Source organism: Haliotis cracherodii, unplaced genomic scaffold (genome assembly GCF_022045235.1).
Source record: "Haliotis cracherodii isolate W230 unplaced genomic scaffold, xgHalCrac1.p SCAF_13, whole genome shotgun sequence".
NCBI lineage: Eukaryota > Metazoa > Mollusca > Gastropoda > Lepetellida > Haliotidae > Haliotis > Haliotis cracherodii.
Genome location: NW_027266268.1, coordinates 22,601,903 through 22,625,244, shown reverse-complemented (window position 1 = coordinate 22,625,244; position 23,342 = coordinate 22,601,903). Strand labels below are relative to the sequence as shown.

Genomic DNA, 23,342 nt, shown 5'->3' with positions numbered 1-23,342 from the left:
TCTAGAGTCGAATTTGCCAGAATCCAAAACAAAATTGAATTGATAAATATCTAATGTCATTTGAATTTTGGGGTGTTCTGAACATGTTGGTAAGGTCATTTGTGACTGAATTTGTGAATGCACATGTCTATGTTCATATTAACATAGATGAAAATTGGCAACATTCACCAGTCCGAGTTAGTTCATCTAATGTTAAACGTATTCAAGGTTACAATGTCAGGTTAGCTGGCATCTTAGTGTTACATCACTGCCTCTGTGCTCGAGTGTTTTGAGCGTCCGGGGAGTGGAAGGTGGCTGGTTTGATCCCCAGCCTCGTCACACCAATAGATGTTCTAATGATGGTACTTGTTGACCTGCCCGGCGCTTGGCATTGAGAGGGATCAATCAAGGACTGGTCGGCTCAATAAGTATACTGTGTCTGAGTGGGATATTCATGATAAGCTTTGGTATGGTACCTCAATTGGCTAGGACTATCAAATCGGTGTTAGAATAGTACAGGCAGCCGCATGCGTGGGGGCGGTCGGGTAGCCTGGTGGTTAAAGCGGTCGCTCGTCACGCCGAAGACCCGGGTTCGATTCCCAAAATGGGTAAAATTTGTGAAGCCCATTTCTGGTGTCCCCCGCTGTGATATTGCTGGAATATTGCTAAAAGCGGCGTAATCCATACTCACTCACCGCACGCGTGCACGCACACGTCACTATTTAAGTGCAGTAATCTTGAACGCGACGTTAAACCCCTTTTCACCTCCCGTCACCTCAGCATTGTGTTTCATCCTTCTTGTTTAAGTAAATGTTCCATTTACCGTATTCAACATAATAAGCGCCCAGGGCGCTCTCAAAATTAGAAATAGGGGGCCCTTATTAGAATATTATTTTGGTGATAAACAACAGGGTTAAAAGATCGTAAATTTCATGGTTTATGCTGAAATGTTTATATACGACAGATATATTTTTCCAGAATCTAATTTCCCACAATTAAGGATGCATATAACACACGTATTATACACGAATAAATAAGTCTTGTATACATTGATCAATCGGAAGGGGTGCTAATTGGAATTGTTCACGAGCCAATATATTAGCAAATATCTCCATGGGCGCTTATTAGAGCGGGACGCTTATTACGTCGAATACGGTAAATAACGACTCCCTATTTTCAGCTTCCTGCCATGGTTTGAGGTGTTTTACAAGCTGCTAAATATGGTAGCGGAGCTGCTGAACCGCACGGACGACAACAGCCTGACGCCCCTGCTGGAGAACACGTTCAATCATGAGATCCCCATGCCAGGGGTGCCTGTCACCATCCTTGCCCAACAGGAGGTAGGCCTCGGCTCCAGATAATGTTTAAGGCCATTGAGGTTTTAGCTTACTTGTTATCATTCACGCTGGGTGTCATTTTGTTCGGGTATTCCATTTATTTGAATCCCTTGGATCCAGTTTATTTGGTATACTTAAACCAATGATGTGCCATTTTAAAAAATACTTCTGCTTAAAATGCAGTTTCAGTAACTTCTAATTTTCTTCTGTTTATGTGCTGCCCCAAATTCACATAAGCGATAATGTCTCGGTTGCAATGTGCAGAACGTTTGTGCATTATGCCATGCAGTAAAGTTTATGAATAGTTGATGCCTACATTCGATCAGTAAATAAAGATAAGTAAAGATATTCAGGTTCGCAACCTGAAAAGGTGTGTTGGGTTATCATGCAAAGTGTTGTTAGGCTAAAAAACATAATAGTCTTGGTTCTCAGGCACCGCCCGCATCATCATAAAGTTCCCTGTGCATTTCGTTTTTATTTCCATTTTTCAAAAACAATAAAAAATCCTTAAATATTCCATGTCCAACGGTAGTCAAATAGTGTATTCCAGTATTTTATTCATCAAGGAATACATATATGTAGGGAGGCCTTTTCCCAGATTGATTGTACACAATTGTTTATTGTAGTGCCCGCCTACACAATATTTTCAAAAGCCATTGCCTGAGAACCAATTCTTTTATTGTTTTAAGCCTTATTCTATTTGTTTTGGTAAACTTTTTATGTGTATTTGCAAGTATCTCAAAATTAATTGGGTAATGGTGATTTATAGGGCGTATTTTTTTACTTGTCCTGCTGAACCCTTTCTGCAGAATATCTGTGTTTAATGAAAACCAGTCTCGGTTATTGAAATAGGTAAAGCATAGTTAGGTTTCTTCCACGTGCATATATAAACTACTCAAAAGAAGTTAAAGATAATGACAGATTATCTTTAGTAATATGACAGAATTGGATGGTCTTTAACCACTTTTGATTAGTATGTGTATATAAATCAGCATCAGCAGCGGTAGAAACTAACAGTTTTAGTCCACTAGTCCTTATAATGATAGCATATAGCAAACCCCTTAAAAAAGGCAAATTACTAGTCATTATGATACCTTAACTATTGGGCAGTTTGGCAAGGACTACAGGACTAGTGCCAATTCCTAACACTGATCAGGAACAAAATGGACGGGAGACATTTATTGTTTTAATAAGAGATTTCAATGACTATGTGTTAGCCTGGAGGAAGAACCGACAATGTATAGTACTGAAGGTTCATATGACTGTCAGGACACCATTGTGTTAGCTGAGGTACTGGCCTGAATTACACAATATCTTCCAGGGATTGAAGTTGTTTTGTCTTCTTGGTAAGGTAGTAGAATTTTAGACGTTACAGAAATGTCTTTTTAGGTAAATAACGTATCCACTACTTTGCCAAGTAGATTTCTACTGCTCTGAAGCGGTCTCAAAGTGTGTATTTGAAAATCCCAAGACAAATGTGATCCATTATCTGTAATTCCTTTGTTCACGGTATTCTCTTAAGGGCTTGTAGGTTAGTGGGTGGCCAAGTAGATGAGGTGTGTGATCGTCATGCTGAAGATTAACAACCAGCTTCCCTAACTTGACAATATTCTTTGATTGGTCTGTTTCAGATGTTCAGCTTCACAAGTCCTGATCTCTCCCAACTACCCAATATTCCTTCTAGTGTAAGTGTCTCACCGTGATTGTGGTACCACTGAAAGACAACTCTCTGTGTGTGACCATGAGTGCATGGTCATTACAGGAAGTTTGATCGGAGTGGCCTCCCTTTAGACAATACTGACCCAAAACTATCCCTAACTCATATAATAAGCCAATACTTGTGCTGTTACCTGGCAATGACAATAATAATGCTGAACTAGTAAAGCCTAGCCTTCCAGGTACATACAGCTGCTCAGTGGCGTTTATAGAAAGACATTAAAAAAACATACAGGGATAAGATTCATCCATGGCAGGGGGCACGGTCGGCCCAGTCGTCTAAGGCGCCGCGATTTGCTGTGCAGAGTTGCGTCCCTTGGGCACGCCAGAAACCATCATTGTGGGTTCAAATCCTGGTTCGCCTGATTATGTTTCTAGGTTTGTCAGCACCTTACCCGTGCCCTTGGGTTTCACCAAAGTGGTAAACGTCTGACACTTGCATTACTTCAGGCTTTCCTCCCATATTAAGCTGACACGCTGTGGTGTAACTGGAATACTGTTAAAAGCGTAGTTAAACCCAACTCACTCACTCCCATTGTTAATGCACTCTGTTGAGTAGATGGTAAAAATTGCAATATATTTTGAGGATTTGTTTGATAAGAAAAATACCATTTCTTTCTGTAATGGAGAAAGATAATTTAACTCATTGTGGATATATTTTACGGCAACTTTTATGACCATAATTACTGATATTGCTTATTTTTAGAACTCACTCACTCATTCATCCATGACAATGTCCTGTATTTTTCAGATCTTTGTGTAGCGCTAGTTAACACTAAGATCAGATTTCAGTGAGAATGAATTTCCCATGTACTGGTATTAACAGCTTGTGTTGAATTGTCCATGAACCTCCATCATTTGATTTTAACTATGTCAGTGCATAATGATATTCTCTTCTGTTTTCAGCGTAATTTAACAGAATACTACAATGCAATAGATACAAACAATATGATGGTCATTTTTGCCAGGTGAGTCTGATTTTTCATAGTATCCTTATGTTTACTGAAGCAAAAATTTCTGAAATGGTATTTACTTAAACTGACTATATTTTTTCTATTATTATTTCAAATGTACTTTATATCACAAAGGTGGCAGTGTTTGATATTTAGAGGTGTCCAGGGGTCCCTCAGGATTGCTATAGTATTGGAACCTAAAGATCTGTGAAGATCCGGGGTAGAATAGGTCTTCAGCAACCCATGCTTGCCATAAAAGGCGACTGTGCTTGTCGTAGGAGGCAACTAACAGGATCAGGTGGTAAGGCTCACTGGCTTGGTTGATGCATGTCATTGATCCCAATTGCGTGGATCGATGCTCATGATATTAATCACTGGATTGTCTGGTCCAGACTTGATTATTTACAGACTGCTGTCATATAGCTGAGTGCGGCGTAAAACAACAAACAACAACAACAACCTAAGGACCACTAAATGTTTAATACTTACATTGGTGTCTTGACACAGCCCCTTTGACTTGCTTGCTTTATTTCAAACATTGGGTGGTACCACTTAATCTATCTTCTTAAGTTTGACTTCATTTGCAAATGTGTGCAGGCTGATATTCTGCCCCAGTGTCAGTAAATATTCCAAAATTGGAAATTTGCCAGGTCATGTTATTATAGCAATAACAAGTGTTATTGTTTTGTAGACATGACTGCATTTCACTGACAACATGTTTCAACGTTTAGTTTTACATTTTTGCATTGAATGAAATATCAACATACTCCTGAATTTAAGAAAATACGAACTTGTGGTTTTTTTTCCAATTTGTTTGCCAACATCTTCCCGAGGCAAGAGAGTTAACTGACTTTAAAAGTCCAGTTTCTACCCTTGCCAAACTATGCTGGAATTCCTGGGCTCGATCGTAGCGCCGTCAGTGGCTATTATGAGTTATGTCCCTTCTATGCCTCTCCTGTGGACCAATCACCTACCACCTCTCGTATCACTTGCATTTGCTTCAAACAAAATAGCGGCACCCAGTCAAGATGATCAGATCGATAATCAAGATCTATATATTGTGATAAAACAAGTCTTACTTCGCAAAGTGCATCAAATCACGTAAACACCTTATTAAAAACATGAAAATATTTAGAAAATATCTGCTGACGAGTTGGCAGTGCACATGCTTTGCAAATCTGGCAATCGACTGAAATCTGCACGACAGTTTACGAACCGGATTTCGATTTCGGAGCGCAATTTTGGTTGGTCTCTGCATAGACTCGTTAGTCCAGCCAAAATGTAACTCCATAATACCAGCCTAAATCGGCAAGTTTGGAAACTGGACTTTTATAGTCAGTTAACTCACTTGCCTCGGGAAGATGGTCTGATAAGGGACCTTGGTTTAGAAGCCTAGAGATAAATCCCTGGTGGATCTCCTGCATATAACATGGTGGTTATTATTGAATCATTTCAGTATGCTCAATGAAAGGCGGTTGCTGTTTACTTCGAAGAAACTGAGTCGGTTGACGGCGTGCATCCACGGAGCCGAGTCTCTACTTTATCCTATGCATTGGTAGGAATAACTTGACACTTTTTATAGGTTTAAGTGTACAGACATGCTGACCATGTTAAAAAAACTGTCCCTGGGAAAATACAATTAAAATTATTAATGATTAATACACTGTTTAATACCTGACACACCTTTGTGACTATTAAAAATGGGAACAAAAGTTAGCTGGTATAAGGATGGACAGAAAAAAGTGTGAGAAACTGAACAAAATGTGCCATGAAATTAAACTGTGGCACTCACTCAGGTAGAAGTGTTTTTCTTTAAAAAAATACAACCAGAACTAACAATCATTCTGAAAAAATAGTGTGTAAGCTTAAAGAAAATTATTTTCCATAAACAAGCCTCACACAGCCTGAGTAAGGCCTTGAAAATGCCTTAAATGTCAGTAACATTAAAATGTTAATGAAAAACTGATGACTCGGTAATCTACTTTTTGTTGATTTTTCTAAAATATAACTGCAGAAGAATTGATTTTGGAATCAGATAAGAAATGATGAACAATCAGCTGATGTCAAAAAATAACTTATGAATTGGCGTATTTAAGAAATAAATGCATAAACCTTTTTTACATGATTTATTGTGAAGTAACTTTTGACATGCTTCTGTTTCAGGCAGTACCTGTTTATACCTGTATTACCTGCCCACCTGATAGATTATGCCTCGTAAGTCGTTGGTAACAATATGGCTCTGTGTACTAAGTTGAGTGAAGAGTTGTGTCCCTTGGATACTGATTATAATAATTGTGTTCATATCTCAGTTTTGGTACAATGATGAGTTTTTGTCTGATCATTTATTTCTCCATGGTACTCTGATAATGTGCACCAACCAATACACTTTATAGAACATTTCCACTTGAGCTGCATGTACCTCAATCCCTGATATGTAATATTGCTGACTGTGCATCTTTGTGCCTGATATGTAATATTGCTGACGGTGCATCTTTATACTCCCAATATGTAATATTGCTGACTGTGCACCATTTTGCCCTGATATGTAATGTTGCTGACTGTGCATCTTTGTGCCTGATATGTAATATTGCTGACTGTGCACCTTTTTGCCCTGATATGTAATATTGCCGACTGTGCATCTTTGTGCCTGATATGTAATATTGCTGACTGTGCACCTTTTTGCCCTGATATGTAATATTGCTGACTGTGCATCTTTTTGCCCTGATATGTAATATTGCTGACTGTGCATCTTTGTGCCTGATATGTAATATTGCTGACTGTGCACCTTTTTGCCCTGATATGTAATATTGCTGACTGTGCATCTTTGTGCCTGATATGTAATATTGCTGACAGTGCACCTTTTTGCCCTGATATGTAATATTGCTGACTGTGCATCTTTGTGCCTGATATGTAATATTGCTGACTGTGCATCTTTGTGCCTGATATGTAATATTGCTGACTGTGCACCTTTTTGCCCTGATATGTAATATTGCTGACTGTGCACCTTTTTGCCCTGATATGTAATATTGCTGACTGTGCACCTTTTTGCCCGATATGTAATATTGCTGACTGTGCATCTTTATACTCCAATATGTAATATTACTGACTGTGCACCTTTTTGCCCTGATATGTAATATTGCTGACTGTGCACCTTTTTGCCCTGATATGTAATATTGCTGACTGTGCATCTTTATACTCCAATATGTAATATTGCTGACTGTGCACCTTTTTGCCCTGATATGTAATATTGCTGACAGTGCATCTTTATACTCCAATATGTAATATTGCTGACTGTGCACCTTTTTGCCCTGATATGTAATATTGCTGACTGTGCACCTTTTTGCCCTGATATGTAATATTGCTGACTGTGCACCTTTTTGCCCTGATATGTAATATTGCTGACGGTGCATCTTTATACTCCAATATGTAATATTGCTAACTGTGCATCTTTTTGCCCTGATATGTAATATTGCTGACAGTGCATCTTTATACTCCAATATGTAATATTGCTGACTGTGCACCTTTTTGCCCTGATATGTAATATTGCTGACTGTGGGTCTTCATGCTCTGACATGTAATATTGCTGACTGTGGGTCTTCATGCCTGGACATGTAATATTGCTGACTACAAGCCCCGTACATGACCTATTTGTGATGTTTCAGAGCACCCATGCCGTATGTGATAGGAGTCCACACAACTCTGATGGGCGTGAGTTCACTTGCTCTTCCTCTATTTGTTTGGAGGGGTGAAAATTGAAATTGACGAAAACTTTACCCATTTTCAATATTGCCCACATTTTATGGACAGAAATGACATGATGGAGACTTTGCGACATTTCATTTATGTTAGTTATTTTCTCAACATGTTGGAAGACATGGCAGATACAAAGTATGGGTAATGTGTACAGAACCATTCTAGGAATTCTCTACTTCAAAGTTCTTTAATATCTGCATATCGATTTTGGTTAATCTAAGACGAAGTCAACTCTACAAGGCACATATAAAATCTTAATATGGTCCACAATAAGAAAGTTAGAAAAATGTGCAGTAATAATGATGTGCCTTGTTCTTGCTGGGTAAATACAAATACATTTACGCTCTTTTCGTAAAGTTATTCAACACACGTGTAATAATCTCTATGTTGAGCATATGTAGTTACCTCCCTTCTTCTCTTTATAAGTGTTACTATATCCAAGATTATATTTTCTCTTTGCCATAGAAATTGCGGCCATCTGAACTTGGTGATGCTGTGATCGTTGATGCAGACAAGAACACAGTTCAGACAGAACATAGCGACCTCGAGGACCTGCCAGAGGAAGTGGTGAGAACAGTGGGGATCCTGGGTTGGAACTGGTCCCCAACCTGCTGCCAGGTCGTTAGAGGGAATGTAGTTTGTTCCTCGTAATATCAACCACTGGATTGTCTGGTCCAAATTTGATTATTTACAGACCACTGTCATATAGCTAGAATATTGCTGAGTGAGACATTTAACAAATTAACAAACCAACAAATACTGCATATTAATAGCGTTAGAAATTGTCACTAGTCCTGTAGTCCTTGCTAAACTACCAAATAGTTAAGGTATCGTAAGGACTAGTAGAATTTGCCCTTTTTAAGGATTTTGCTATAAGGACTAGTGGACAAAAACTGTTAGTTTCTACTGCTGCATCTACTAGTCTGAGGCTAGTCTGAGGCTAGTAATGTTTGAAGGACTAGTGGATTTCTAGCACTGCATCCAGGGATCTCTCATAATGATAAACAAAATAAATAAAATGATGGAAATAGAAATGAGATGTTATGCTCTCGAAGTCAAATCTCATAAAACATAAGTACAATATGATACCTCTCGGCATGAATATCTGACGATTCAGACAACCAGAAGGTTGTGTCAGTTGAACCCGCAGTGAACTTTGACCGCCCAGTCTAAATGAAGGATGAGAAGAATACACAGAATGATAACAAACAAACAAACATAAAACTATAAAGGCACACCCATGATATTGTTTCATTCAGAACTCACTAATTATATTCTTTTTAATGGCGGACGTTTGGTAAACTTCATGACCCGAGTCACTTCAGTCTGTCCTACAAGCTGAGGCACTTCAAGACAAATGAGATGTACTTATAGCATGAAACCCAACTCACTCACTCACTCACTTTCCAGTTGGCCTACCTCAAGAAACATCTGAAGGGGGACCGTGTGAAGAGTTCCATGCTGGAATCGGGGGACGCCATTTCTCGTGCATTCCTCAATGCTCTCGTCAGACTCATAGGTATTCTTAGACAATAAATTCTTTCATTGGTTCACATATCTGACAACCCTAATAAAATAGAAGACTGGAAAAACATAACATGAAAAGCACTTATATTGTTTTAATCTGCTGCGTGCAAACTGCATGCACAGCTTTTAATTGTTAACTTGATGTTTTGAAATACAGAAATAGAAATCTGCAATTTCTTATTTTTTGTTCCACCCACCTACCTGTTGGATTTTTTGCGTTATATGTTTGTTAACCAAGAAATAATAAGTAGGAGCCCAGTGGCAAATCGTGTCCATCTTCAATTTATTATAATGCTTGTTAGGAAAGAGGAAAAAAGAAGTAGGAATTGAAAAAAAAAGTAATCATGCTGAAACTGAATCTGAATATGGAAACAGAGTTTATTATCAATACCGTATTCGACGTAATAAGCGCCCCGCTCTAATAAGCGCCCACGGCGACATTTGCTAACATATTGACCAGTGAATAATCCCAATTATCACCCCTTCCGATTGATCAATGTACACAGGTATAATACACACTCGCAATTAAATTCTGGAAATATATATCTGTTGTACATAAACATATCAGGCTGTCAGCATAAACCACTAAATTTATCTTTCAACTCACCAAAATAATATTCTAATAAGAGACCCCTATTTCTTATATCACCCTTGGCGCTTATTACGTTGAATACGGTAATTTCAACCTCATGCAAAAGTGATATTCAAAAGTGTTTATTCACATGCTGAATTATAATTTCATGTCAAATTTACAATAGGAGACAAAAGTTATTTTTATTTCATTGTCAAGGTGGATATCGTGATGCGCTCAAGTTCCACACGGGAGAGCCAATCACATTTGAGCCTGACGCTTTTGTGACATCACGTGCAACTCCCTCCATGCAAGCGTTCCTGCAGAAGATGCTCCAGCTGCAGATCTTCCAGCAGGTGCCCTAATGTTGCCTTAATGTTGCCCAAATGTTGCCCTAATGTTGCCCTAATTTTGCCAATAATTTATGCAATGATAATTTATCATCCTAAACTGGCTTCCACAGGAGATATTGTTTGGGTGAGATCAAGCTGAGAAAATATAGATGTTGCTGCAATGAAATTGCATGACCATGCTTTGAAGACCATTGTGACATCATCAATTACCATGACCTCACAATCAAATGACATCACTATTCTCTCTGGCACTGAAGTTGTCATGACCCTGGTTATTTCTATTGAAAAACCTAAAACGTTGGAAGAATGATTTTGGGTGATACATAGAGAATCTCACCCGAGTGTCTATTGATATCAAATATATCAATACGAGTTGATAAAAGTGGAAAAATTCCAAGGCTTGCTGAAGATATTTGCGACTTTTATCAACGACATGAGGGTGAGATGTAATTTATCATCCAACATCATTCTTCCAATTTTTTCAGTTTGTAGACAGTAATAAGCAGTATCTTAAGTGTAAAAACTACTGCTAACAGCTTCAGTAGCAGAGCCATTAGTGATGTCATTTGATTGTGACGTCATGGTAACCAGTGATGTCACAATGGTCTGCAAAGCATTGTGATGCAATTTTATTGCAGCGATATCTACAGTGTAGATATGGCTTGATCTCACCCAATCGATATCTCCTGTGGAAGTCAGTTTTTGGTGATACATAGCAATCTCACACTTGTGTCTTCCAAGCTTAAATATACCAGGATTATTTGATAAAAGTAAAAGTATTCTGAGCATTCCTTGGATATTTCTAACTTGTCTAGTATATAGGGGGGCACGGGTGGCCCAGTCCTCTAAGGTGCTGCGATTTGCTGTGCAGAGTTGCGTCCCTTGGGCACGCCAGAAACCTATGATTGTGGGTTCGAAACCCGGTTTCTAGGTTTGTCAGCACCATACCTGTGCTCGTGGGTTTCACCAAAGTGGTAGACGTCTGAGACCTACATCACTTGGGGCTTTCCTCCCACATTAAGCTGACACGCCGTGATATAACTGGAATACTGTTAAAAGCGGCGTTAAACCCAGCTCACTCACTCACTCACTCACTCACTAGTATAGAGTTGGTCTCGGAAGGTGAGATTCCATATATCATGTACCGGTATTTAAAGCTAAATGTATACTATAGGGGAATTTTGTAAAAGACAGAATATTGTGTTATTATGTCACTGATTAATGTGTTTCAAGAAATACATTTTTTTACTTGGAAGGGGACAAACAATTTTTTCCAGGACATCCAGTGAATACAACCTGAAGGAATAATTTTTTCCTATATTTTCTTGACGCAAACTATTTTTGTTAAAAACATCTCATGGATAACACCATCCTTTAATAATAGGTCAGGGCAGTCGGGTAGCCTTGTGGTTAAAGCGTTCGCTCGTCTCGCCAAAGACCCGGATTCGATTCCCGACATGGGTACTATGTGTGAAGCCCATTTCTGGTGTCCCCCGCCGTGATATTGCTGGAATATTGCTAAAAGCGGCGTAAAACCAAACTCGCTCGCTCACTAATAATAGGTCAAATGATCTGCTTTGAGTTTAGCTGTTAGACCATACTCCTGATGAGGCTTTTGACATCAAAACGTTATCCGTAACATTAAATTGAGTTAAGTTTAGGTTATTAAGATTACTCTGATTTTTGCAATAATTTTGAAAGGTATTTGTGAATCATAAGAGCTTAATTTCTGATTGTTTGGCATATTGTTTCTTTTTTTAGTTCATCAATGGCCGCCTTGAAATCCTGAACTGTGGTGAAGGCTTCAATGACCTGTTTGAGAAGGAGGCTGTGCTCCACGCTGACAAACTCAATACTCAGTCCAAGTACAAGGAGTGGGCAGGCAACATGAAGGTACAGCTACAGTGTTAAAAACTGGCACTAGTCCTGTAGTCCTTGCCAAATTGCCCAATATTTAGTGAGTGAGTTAAAGTTTAACGTCACATCGGCAATATGTCAGCCGTAGCCCAATATTTAAGGTATCATAAGGACCAGTAGAAACTTGCCATTTTTATGGGTTTTGCTATATGTTATCATTATAAGGACTAGTGGACTAAAACTGTTAGTTTCTACCACTGAGTTGCCTCCCTTTCCATCACTCCCAGTTTCAAATAAATTTTCCTAGCATTGAACACTCATAGTTTTTGCACCAAGGCTTTGGGTTACTATTGTTTTGCAATTATTTCACCAGTGACCACCCAGAAATGAGTGACGCACAGTGTTCCAGTCGGTCCACACAGTCTAGCCAGTTTGCCTTTGCTACATAGGGGTGTTTAGAAAAAAAAAATTCTGTTTCCATAAAAACAACTTTGATTTTGACTGTTCATATTGGTGTGTACCTGACAAAGTTCCGAATCACAATTCCATGGTATTGTTTTGATAGCACAATAACTACTCTTGTATACGGATAGACAGATTAGAGAGAAATACTCTCATCAAGTTGGACCTAATGTGACAGTCAGATGATTTGTGCTTTCAAATATGTGGGGGCCGGGGGGATTGTCATCTTCTGATGACTCTTGTTTTTGTTTTTTTAGTTCAAACTGGTATGTAATTATGTAACCAAATAAACAGTTGTGTACTATCAGCCTGGGTAAGGGCCTCCCTATATAAATGTATTCTTTGATGAGTAAAATACTGGAATACAGTACTTGATTACCGTTGGACTTGGAATATTTAAGGATATATTCATTTATTATTATTTTTTTTTATAATGGAAATAAAAAAGAAACATGCGGTAAACTTTATGATGACGTGGGCGGTGCCTGAGATCCAAGACTTTTTTTTTAGCCTTATGTTTGTTTTCCAGCGACAAGGGAAGAAGTTCCAGAAGAGTGGGAAGGAGGTTCTGTCTGACGTGAGAGAGAGGGTAACTATCACTGTTCTCTGTACATTAACCCCACTGAGTGTCAGCCCTGGACCCACCCACTAGCCTGAGATGTGCTACCAGTTCTAACTAACACAGACATTGAGGGTGCACTTTGGACCTCATGAAAAAAAGCCTTTGTTAGGAAAAGAGACTGATCCTGCAACTAGCTGTGTGGGGAAAATAGCAATCAGCTTGTCTGTTTGTTTGTATGTAATCATTAAACAACATCCCAATCTACCTATCTAACTTGAAATTACTGGATCACGTTGCCAGAGGTATTTTGAAATAATGGCCTCATTTTTTGGTTTAAACATTCCCATTGTAAGGACCCATGCTGTTTTGGAACTGACAGAAACACAGGTCACTTTTCACTGTAGAGGGAATTGTCACATTAAGGGCACTTTCTGGCCTAGGGAATGAATGTAATGGAGTTTCTCTTGTTGTAGACAATGATTCAGGAAAACAATTAATCTCACCAAAATCAGACGTTAGTCCTTGTTACCCCTACACAAGGATCTGAGGACATCCTATCACGGGGTGCATCAGAAAGAGCTTTCAGCTGACCAATCAGAACGTCGCTTATGAGATTGCGAAAATGAATATTCTAATGTGTTTTCATGCAACCTTGAAGAGGTTAACTCGGAGCGTTCTGATCAACAGTTACAGGCTGTACAACTGATTCTGTCAAAATCCTTTTGTGTCTCTAGCTTCAGTGGTATAATCATTTGAAACGGAAGAGATTTTCTATGGCCCGTTGATGGAATTCGCCATTTTGGTAACTAACTCCGTTAAGCTCGAGAAAGCTGCTTTCTGATATGTAAATGTCTACTTCCTGTTGATCGTTTCATTGTTTTGTCATAGTTCCCTAAAGATTATGATGTGCCCTGTAATGGGATGTCCTCAGATCTTTGTGTAGTGGTAGCAAGCACTAAGATCTCATTTGAATGAGATTGAAAAGAAAGAAAATGTGATAAGAGGGTTGGAGTATCACAAAACACGTGTGGCTCTCGTGTGTAGATTTACTGGCTGAAACTCCCTGCATGTCTGCCTCTTGATCAGTTCAGAGCAGGATGGGACATCTTTCCACACTGGACAAAATTTGACAAAAAAATCATTTGTGAAATATGCAAATTCATTGCTATAAAGTTATTGAGTAATATCTGATTCATCTGATTCTGAACCTTGTATGTCTCAAAATGGAATTTTGTCAAACTTGAGACCTAGTCATCAATGCTTCACATGTTTGAAACTACAGTCCTCATCACTCGCGAGTATGTACGACCACTTTACAGTGTACTATTTTGAACCAGCCAATCAAACCATGGCCTGGCACAAGTGAGAGGGAAATTAGCAGGTGCTCTGACCAATGAGTGCTCAGAATACAGTGCACAAACAACACATATCTTTGTCTTGCAGCCATCTACAACATACTCTATATATTGCTTCAAAATCAGACAATGGCAGGTTTCACAAAAATATCCTCCATGAAGCAGAGCTCATTTGTCTTCAACGATATATGTACTGCCTCATTTTATTGCTTATTAAATGATATGAGTCCTTGATATACTGCAAATTGGCCGAATGTATTCATGACGCGTGATGGTGGAACGTGTAGACAAACCCAAGTATTGATGACAAAGGGGCAGTTGATGAAGTGTGACTGTTTTCTGACTCATAGTATTGTTTGGTATAGCATATGATGCAATATAGACACCACACCTTTGCATGGTGCCATCATGATAACATTCTGTTTACAATTTGTTCCTTCTTTTTTTCGCTCTTCACCTTGAGATTTAGGGTCCAATCTGTCCCTGTTTGGTCACAATTTATACTAAATTTTGATGATAATTTGACAGGAGTATCACTGAAGCCCAACTCTGAGTTGAGTCATCGAAGGTTGATAGGTGCTCACATTATCAACCACTGGTTTGCCAGGCTCGACCAATCATTGAAATCCTCACATAGATGAGGTGATAGTGGCTGTGGTATAAAGCCCCGTACATCCACCTTCCTTGTATTTCAGCATATTGAGGTATAATAACCATATTTCATAGGCCTAAATTGTTTGGCTTCTATTACATGCTGTTAAAATCAGTGAAGAATTGTCCTTTAAAGTTTGATATTTTCACAAATTTGCATCAAAATGATCCTCAAATATATCTGTTTTTTTGTACAATTTAAATGTAAGGCCCAAGTAACTTACCAGGTAGAGGTTGTATGTAATCGGAACCAAGCAATTTGTTTAACATGTTCAAAGCACATTGGCCTATGTCTCTGCCTCTGCTGGAGGCATGGGATCACCCAGTGGTCTATGATGCCATAAGATGCTTTCAGAGTTATGTCCCTTTGCCATGCCAGGATCCGCTGATCTTAGATTCATCTTGGTGATGATCTTAGGTATAGCATAATACCATGCCTATGGTAATGCCACAGTGGACCATCCCCCTATGTAATACCGACCTGCTGTGATGTAACTGAAATACTGTTCAAGACAGCCTGATACCCACCTGACTGACACACTCATTCTATCTTTGCTTCTTCTCATGTGACTGACTGTTTGTCAACAGGCACCGATTATGATGAATTCTGCTGTTCAGTCTGTAAGTGACAGTTTGCATGTCCTGTCCACGCCATCCTCGATTGTTCGGTGTAGTATGTCTCTGTTCTGTTTTATGAATACCATGGACTAATTCGCCACCATAGTTTTATCTTTCTTATCACAAACTTGGCACAGAATTTCTCTCGCCCATGAGCTTGAAATCAACAGCACAGACCAGACTGTTGTTCAAGTGATATACCGCTAGTTTCAGCCTGGAAAGAACTGCGGTTTGAGTGGACGGTATTTTTAGCATCATGTAAATCAAGCTATGGCAGTTAATTGGTCCAGGGTATTTATCAACACAGGATGGAAATCAGGGCTCAAAAAATTCTTAAATCCAACTTGTTCTGCAGGGCAAGTCGATAATAGTTTGTGCTCGTCCTGCAATATTTTCAATTGCTATGTTAAATTTTAAAAAGTTTTATGTTCTCAGTTGTTATTTACGTCTGACAGTAAAATGTAATTCAGAGTCCCCGCCATCTTTTTTTTACAGTCATACTGTATTTAAGAAATTTTCCTTTTTTTGGCCTGTTTGTTAATTAAATCATGTTTTTTTTGTCTTTAGCCCCACCATCCCCAACAAAAAAACTTTGTATGTCAGCCATTTTCCTCACAAAATCAATCATGATGTTCACTATCACTTTGACATTTTAGCTTTAGTAACGAGTCACTTACAACAAAAATATAAAAAAATAATGATCTCCCATTAAAAACTAGCTTCGATAACTTCTGCGCAAACGCACTTCCATTTCTGAGACAGATACCAAGTATGTCATCCTATTTATGATATGGGCGACATATATTTCATTGTTATTACTTTGATCGTGCGATATATATATTTTAGGTTCAAAATTATCTTGCATCTTTTACTGAAAACGATTAGAGATGAATTGATACGCCAAGTAGGACGAGTGTTTCTTCAATTCGTTCTCGGCCTGCACATGCTGGTCAATATGAGTGGATTTTTCGAGCCCTGGAGATACGATACACCTGATGATCGCAGACGGTCAGACCCGCACGTCTCTCCCCTAACCAGCATGTCCTTACATTTTTCTTTTGTTTCCTGATTTCTCACTCTCCTCTCCAGAACAGAAATATGTGAATCTGTGTAAAAATATTGTTTTTTTCAAAACATGATTATTTGAAGAAAGTGTTTTTTGTAGATATCATGTTGCAAGGAATTATGAATGTTCTACTTTAAATGTTGCATGTATATAACTGTGGAAACTTCAACCTTTGTATATATGTGAAGTCAGCATCTTGTAGTCTTACAGAAAATTACATGTATCGTATCATGGGCTGTGGCGTAACCTAGCCTTTTAAACATTGGCTCATCAAAGACCCAGGTTTAATTCCCCACATGGGTTCAATGTGCGGAGTCCTTTTGTGTTGTCCCTTGCTGTGATATGGCAGGAATATTGCTTAAAACTACAAAACACTCACTCACTCACCTTAGCATCTTCCTGAGTCAAGGGAGTTAACTGACTGTAAAAGTCCAGTTTCCACCCTTGCCGAACTAGCCAGGAATTTCTGGGCTCGATCTGAGTTATGTCCCTCCTATTAAAAAATCAGATTCCACCTCTCATGTCGCTTGCATTTGCTTCAAACAAAATGGTGGCACCTTTTCAAGACAATCTGATCGATAATCAAAATCTATATTGTAATAAAACAGGTCTTACTTCACAAAAGGCATCAATTCAGGTGTGCACCTTGATAAAAAACATGAAAAGATTTGGGAAATATCTGTTGATGCCGAGTTGGCAGTACACATGCTCTGTAAATCCTGCAATCGACCGAATTTGTATGGCAGATTACAAACCAGATGCCAATTTCGTTACGCAACTTTGAATAGACTATGCATGGTCTTGTTAGTCCAGCCCAAATATAACTCCATATATCCAGCCTAGTTTGGCAAGGGTGGAAACTGGATTTTAAAAGTCCCTTGACTCAGGAAGATGTCCTCTTTGTACCTCACATGTATGATGGAATGTCACATATAGGGAGTAACTCCTACATGTCCTATCTGTGGTCGATCTTACTATGGAATGGTTAGAAATAAATAAAAGAAGTTCAATTTTGTATGAATATCACCATTCTGACTTCAAAAACCAATCTGACCCTACAGTTTCTAAAGGTCCCCAAGGGATAAGAGTGTCAGATCAGAATAATTATTTCATAAATTTGACTTGGCTATATGCCCTCGTCAATATGCCCACATTTTATAACAAAATATGCCCATTAACATATCTTCTTATTTTCATTATATTTGAGGCTGACGGATAAACAATGTTTGCATGCATATGTTATATATCTACCTAACTTTATCATACTTTGTCAAGGAGTATTGGACATCAGTTAACAAATTTTCCAGTAGTAATTAGGAATGAGTTATAAATGTAATGAATAATATGTTACTGTGCTGTCAGCCTGGGCCCTGTTGCACAAAGCTATCTTAGTGCTAAAGTGGTCATAACTCCCATACTTAACTCAGGCTTATGATAATCATAGCGCTAAGATCGCTAAGAATAATATATTATTGTGCTGTTAGCCTGGGTCCCGTTCCACAAAGCTGTCTTTGCACGAAAGTGATTATAACTCCCGTACTTTAACTTAGGCATATGATAATCATAGCGCTAAGATCGATTTGTAAAACAAGAACTTGGTCTTCCAAGGTACAGTAAAAGGGAAGACAGATAATCCCCAAATGGGTGGCATCTCTATAGGACATCATATAACAGAACAAGAGAGATTGTCAAGTCAGATTTTCAAATAGACCATAGACCTATCTTACTAACCAAGGTATTTAAAGTTAATATGAAAATGAATAAATTGATATTATAATGAATCATACATGTCATATTTTCTTCATGATTTTAACTTGGGGTAGATGCTTTGTTTTTCGGTGGTTTTAAATATACTTAAGTTTCTGGGTGTTCTTGGTTTGAATTATTTTAATGTTTTGTCCTTTTTTTAATTAGAGTACCTCTCAGAACTTTTTTTTAACTTGTTTTTTTACATTCATTTTGATCAATGTAGTGATGACTTTCACCTGGTATTGCTTCTAGTGTTAAGTTTTTCTCTCTAATATTCCAATTTGTTTCAGAACTTTCCAACATTTCCATGGATATTTACTATGCCTTTAGACATTTGTAGAAATTAAGATATTGGTAAGAAGAAATGTGGACCATGTTTCCAGTGTGAATCTAAAGTACAATGTCCAAGGCGCCTCAGCTTATGTACAGAGTGAGATACCAGGATCGTGATATACATCTATACTAGGGCTGGGACGAGTCAAAATTTACTACCCGGGTACCCACCCCCCTGTTACCTGACCCTACCCAGGTACCCACTGTAGGTCTCAAGAGAGAGGTACAAAATGTCCGATTGGGAATAGTTTGACCGTAGTCCTGGCAAAATGTATTTTGATACACATATATAAAAATTTCTCTGGTAATGCATGTATACACTGAAGTTGACTGAAGTTTTATCTTTATGCAAACATATAAAGTCAGAAGGAATGCGAACATTAGTCACTTATAGTGTAACCGTGGAAGTTCTAGATAGTTTTTGTCTTTAAACAATATATCACATGATTAACCATGGGTAGTCCTGTGGGTACCCGGGTCCTACTCAGTACCCATCCGACCCGAGTACCCGAGTCAGCCCTAGTCTATAACATGCATTAATTTTGCTTTTCTCACAACTTAACATGTATACCTGAGCTGACATTTTGTGCTATTACTGACCTACTGATTGAGACAGCATTAAGCTTACTCACTCACTTCACACACTGATGCAAGTCCATACGTCCTTGTAGTCCTGTCTGCAGATTGGGGTACAAGCATGGCATATGTACACCCATGTCTGTTGATGTCATCGTATCCAAATTGCTTGATCAATGCTCATGATGTTAATCACTGGACTGTGTGATCCAAAATCGATTATTTACAGACCGCCGTCATACAGCTGGGATATTGCTGAATGTGGTGTTAAACAACAAACAAACAATGAAAACTTGATGTAATACTTCCTAAACATTGTCCTTCCAAACATTCAAGCTTCATGTAAATTACATCGGTCAGTAGTTCATGCATACCAATGCCATGAAACAGTTATAGCATAAAAATATAATGCCACTCATCTTGATTCTCTTGGGGTGCGGTGGCATGGGTTGCCCAGTCGTCTAAGGTGTCGCGATATATGATTGTGGGTTCAAATCCCAATTTGCCCCGATTATGTTTCTAGGTTTGTCAGCACCATACTCGTGCTTGTGGGTTTCACAAGAGTGGTAAAAGTCTGAGACCTGCATTACTTCAGGCTTTCCTCCCACATTAAGCTGACACGCCGTGATATAACTGGAATACTATTAAAAGTGGCGTTAAACCCAACTCACTCATTCACTCACTCTCATGGGGTGTGAAGGAAAATCTACAAATTGATTTATTTGGGCCTCAAGTATATATCCTAGTTTCTGTGTGCATCTTGAGTAAATATTGTCACAATAGTGCTTGATACTCTCTTGCCTTCATTATGTTACAGTTTTATGTTAAAAAGTATCCGGTTGAATAGATTTTAAGCCCAGTAATAGATATTTTGTTCAGTCATTGACCATTGTTGGTCTTTGCTGTTGGTCAATATGCATTTTTGTTTAGAAGTTTACATCATTTATTTACAAATTTATATTCAGAGGAAAGGGGAATTTTGATTTCTAGATCTTATCTTATTCCACATTTCATTTTTTTAAACGTCAGTTGATCCATAACGCAAGTAAAATAACAATATCATCAAACAAGACCATGCTTCCTGGGAAGGGTTTACAGGTACAAACAACATGGATGTTTTCGAGGGTACAGAGTAGGATGTAGAATGCTGTATTATCATGCCACTAGGAAGTCATCATCATCATCATCATCATCATCAAACATGTCTAATACACAGCTGACTGCCTGTAATATTGCTGGTCAAATCCCCCACACCCCACACCATCCACCTCTTTATATATAACACCCTATTCTCCCGCCATCCTGTCCATACTACTTGCTGCACAACTATTTGTCCTTGTATTCAAGGTCTGCACAGGCTTTAATAGGCCTTTAACTTTGATTCTACCTTAAAAAGGCATTGAAAATAGATACATTCATTTGAGAAACCTTGAATAATCCTCACCAGCCCTATCTGTAGTACATTAGAAATAATACTTTTGACTTGAAGAAAACAATTTGTAAACAATCTACTTCTGGTTAGAGTTGAATATCCACGAATATGTAACAAATTTAAATGGAGAAAATATAATAATGTATTTGCATAGTCTGGAAATTTTGTGAGGGAGCCTGAAAAAGGCCTGGAATCGTTGGACTGAATTTTTATAAGGACCTTTTTTATGAATTTGGAGTATTTCTGATTTGATGTGTATGTATACTGAACAAAAGACGTCAGGGATCATAAATAATTTTGGAAATATTTTTTTGTAGTGACTGAGCACACAATTTCATAAAAATATCCCCAAAGATGTTCATGATCCTTAGCTTTGTTTTGTTCACTTTATGATGTATGTATGCTGTGTACAACAGTGCCTACCTGTCATAGTCTCGTTTGTCCACCTGTACATAATGTCTTGACTTTGTTTGTTGCCTTGGCTGCATATGTCTACAATGTGTCTAAATCAGTCTCATGGTTTGTTTTGAAATTAACTGTATAACCCACATTTTGTGTGGACTTATTAATAACACCGTCTCATTAAAGTCAGATATTTTACACCGATATGATACCTCTCTGTGTGAAGATCTGATGACTCCACCATTCATCATAAAAGTTCACTTTACACCCTTTCCGAATTATGGACCAACGAGTTTATGCACAAAATCAACATCCAGTTCATAAAGTGCCATGCAGATTTTGGTTGATTGCAAGATTTTCAAAGCATTTGTACCGTCAACAGATATTTTCTCAATATTTTCATGTTTTTAATCAAGGTTCTCATGTAATTTGATGCACTTCACAAAGTAAGACCAGATTTATTACAATATGGATCTTGATTTTCGATCAGATCGGCCTCACTGAGCCCCGCCATTTTGATTGGAGCAAATGTAAGTGATATCAGAGGTGGACATAGAAGGGACATAATTCGTAATAGCCACTGGTGGCGCTACGATCGAGTCAAGAAATTCCAGCCTAGTTCGGTAAGGGTGGAAAATGGACTTTTACAGTCAGTTAACTCCCTTGCCTCGGGAAGATCAGGTGAACTTTGACCACCCAATCAAAATGAAGGATGTCGTCCTCAGATCTTAATGCAGTGAGGTATTTTATAGGAGTAAAATATCTGATTGTAATGAGATTGTGAATAACAAATCCAAGGGATACTGTTTTCATCAATCTTTTTTCACAACTGGAAGTATTTTGCCAAACTACTTCCTCAATTGTGATGTATCATCCAAATGAGTGAAACCTGTATAATGGCTACCGTATTCGACGTAATAAGCGCCCACAGCGACATTTGCTAAGATATTGGCTAGTGAACAATCCCAATTAGCACCCCTTCCGATTGATCAATGTACACAAGACTTATTTATTCGCGTATAATACGCACTTGTGTGTTATATGCACCCTTAATTATGGGCATTTAATTTTGGAAAAATATATCTGTCGTACATAAACATTTCAGGCCACGAAATTTATCTTTCAACTCTGTTTTTTTTTCACCAAAATGATATTCTAATAAGAGCCCCATATTTCTAATTTTGAGAGCGCCCTGGGCGTTTATTACGTCGAATACGGTAATGCTGTGTCATCTAATTTGATTATGTCATTTATCAGTTAAAATGAAAGTTTTGTCTTACATTTGAAAACAGCCATTTAGTTCACGAGTTTTTCCATATTCCTGCTTTTCGTCTGCTGGAAATTACTTTTGAAATTTATCCAGCAATATATTTGTATCACGGGAAGGTTCCTCTTTGTCATGTTTGTCAGCATCACATTGTGGACCCGTGAAGATTCCGGGTTAGAATAGGTCTTCAGCAACCCATACTTGCCGTAAAAGGCGACTATGCTTGTCATAAAAGGCGACTAACAGGATCGGGTGGTCAGACTCACTGACTTGGTTGATACATGTCATCGATCTCAATCACATGGATCAATGCTCATGATGTCAATCACTGGATTGTCTGGTCCAGACTCAATTATTTTACAGACCGCCGTCATATAGCTGGAATATTGCTGAGTGCGGCGTTAAGCAACAAACAAACAAACAAACAAACAAAACAAACATCACATTGCGACATCTTGGACTGGGACCATTGGTGACTTGCTTCTTGGGTCAGGGCTGAGGTCTTCGACTTGACCAACACCAGGAAACAAACACAGGAAGAAAGGACAAACATAGCCTGATACTAATAACTTTGCACACTCTCCCTTCAACATGTAACACAGTCACAGCTGTTCATTCTCATGAATTACTCAGGGTGGATGGGTAGCCCAGTGGTTAAAGTGTTGGCTCGGCACGCTGAAGGCTATGTTCAATTCCCCAAATCATTTAATGGGTACAAGGTGTGAAGCCCATTTCTGGTGTCCTTGACGTGTTATTGTTGGAATATCGCTAAAATAGCTCTAACAACTCACTCGCTGAAATAATTACACAGCTGACTAATTAA

The 23,342-nt window shown here is 38.4% G+C and overlaps 1 protein-coding gene across 3 annotated transcripts in view; it reads left to right on the top strand.

Moving 5' to 3' along the window:
- The window catches only part of LOC139459768 (DENN domain-containing protein 1B-like), a 50,133-nt gene that overhangs the window by 15,865 nt on the left and 10,926 nt on the right, over window positions 1–23,342 (top strand). For 2 of the 3 annotated variants that reach the window (XM_071241431.1, XM_071241429.1), the window contains exons 6-17: window positions 1,160–1,319; window positions 2,948–3,001; window positions 3,939–4,000; window positions 5,442–5,540; window positions 6,149–6,199; window positions 7,648–7,693; window positions 8,204–8,305; window positions 9,149–9,257; window positions 10,056–10,192; window positions 11,951–12,082; window positions 13,038–13,097; window positions 15,665–15,697. In XM_071241431.1, the coding sequence (XP_071097532.1) occupies window positions 1,160–1,319; window positions 2,948–3,001; window positions 3,939–4,000; window positions 5,442–5,540; window positions 6,149–6,199; window positions 7,648–7,693; window positions 8,204–8,305; window positions 9,149–9,257; window positions 10,056–10,192; window positions 11,951–12,082; window positions 13,038–13,097; window positions 15,665–15,697 (1,045 nt within the window). The remainder of the gene's footprint in view (window positions 1–1,159; window positions 1,320–2,947; window positions 3,002–3,938; window positions 4,001–5,441; window positions 5,541–6,148; window positions 6,200–7,647; window positions 7,694–8,203; window positions 8,306–9,148; window positions 9,258–10,055; window positions 10,193–11,950; window positions 12,083–13,037; window positions 13,098–15,664; window positions 15,698–23,342) is intronic. The other variant, XM_071241430.1, reaches the window with a different exon arrangement.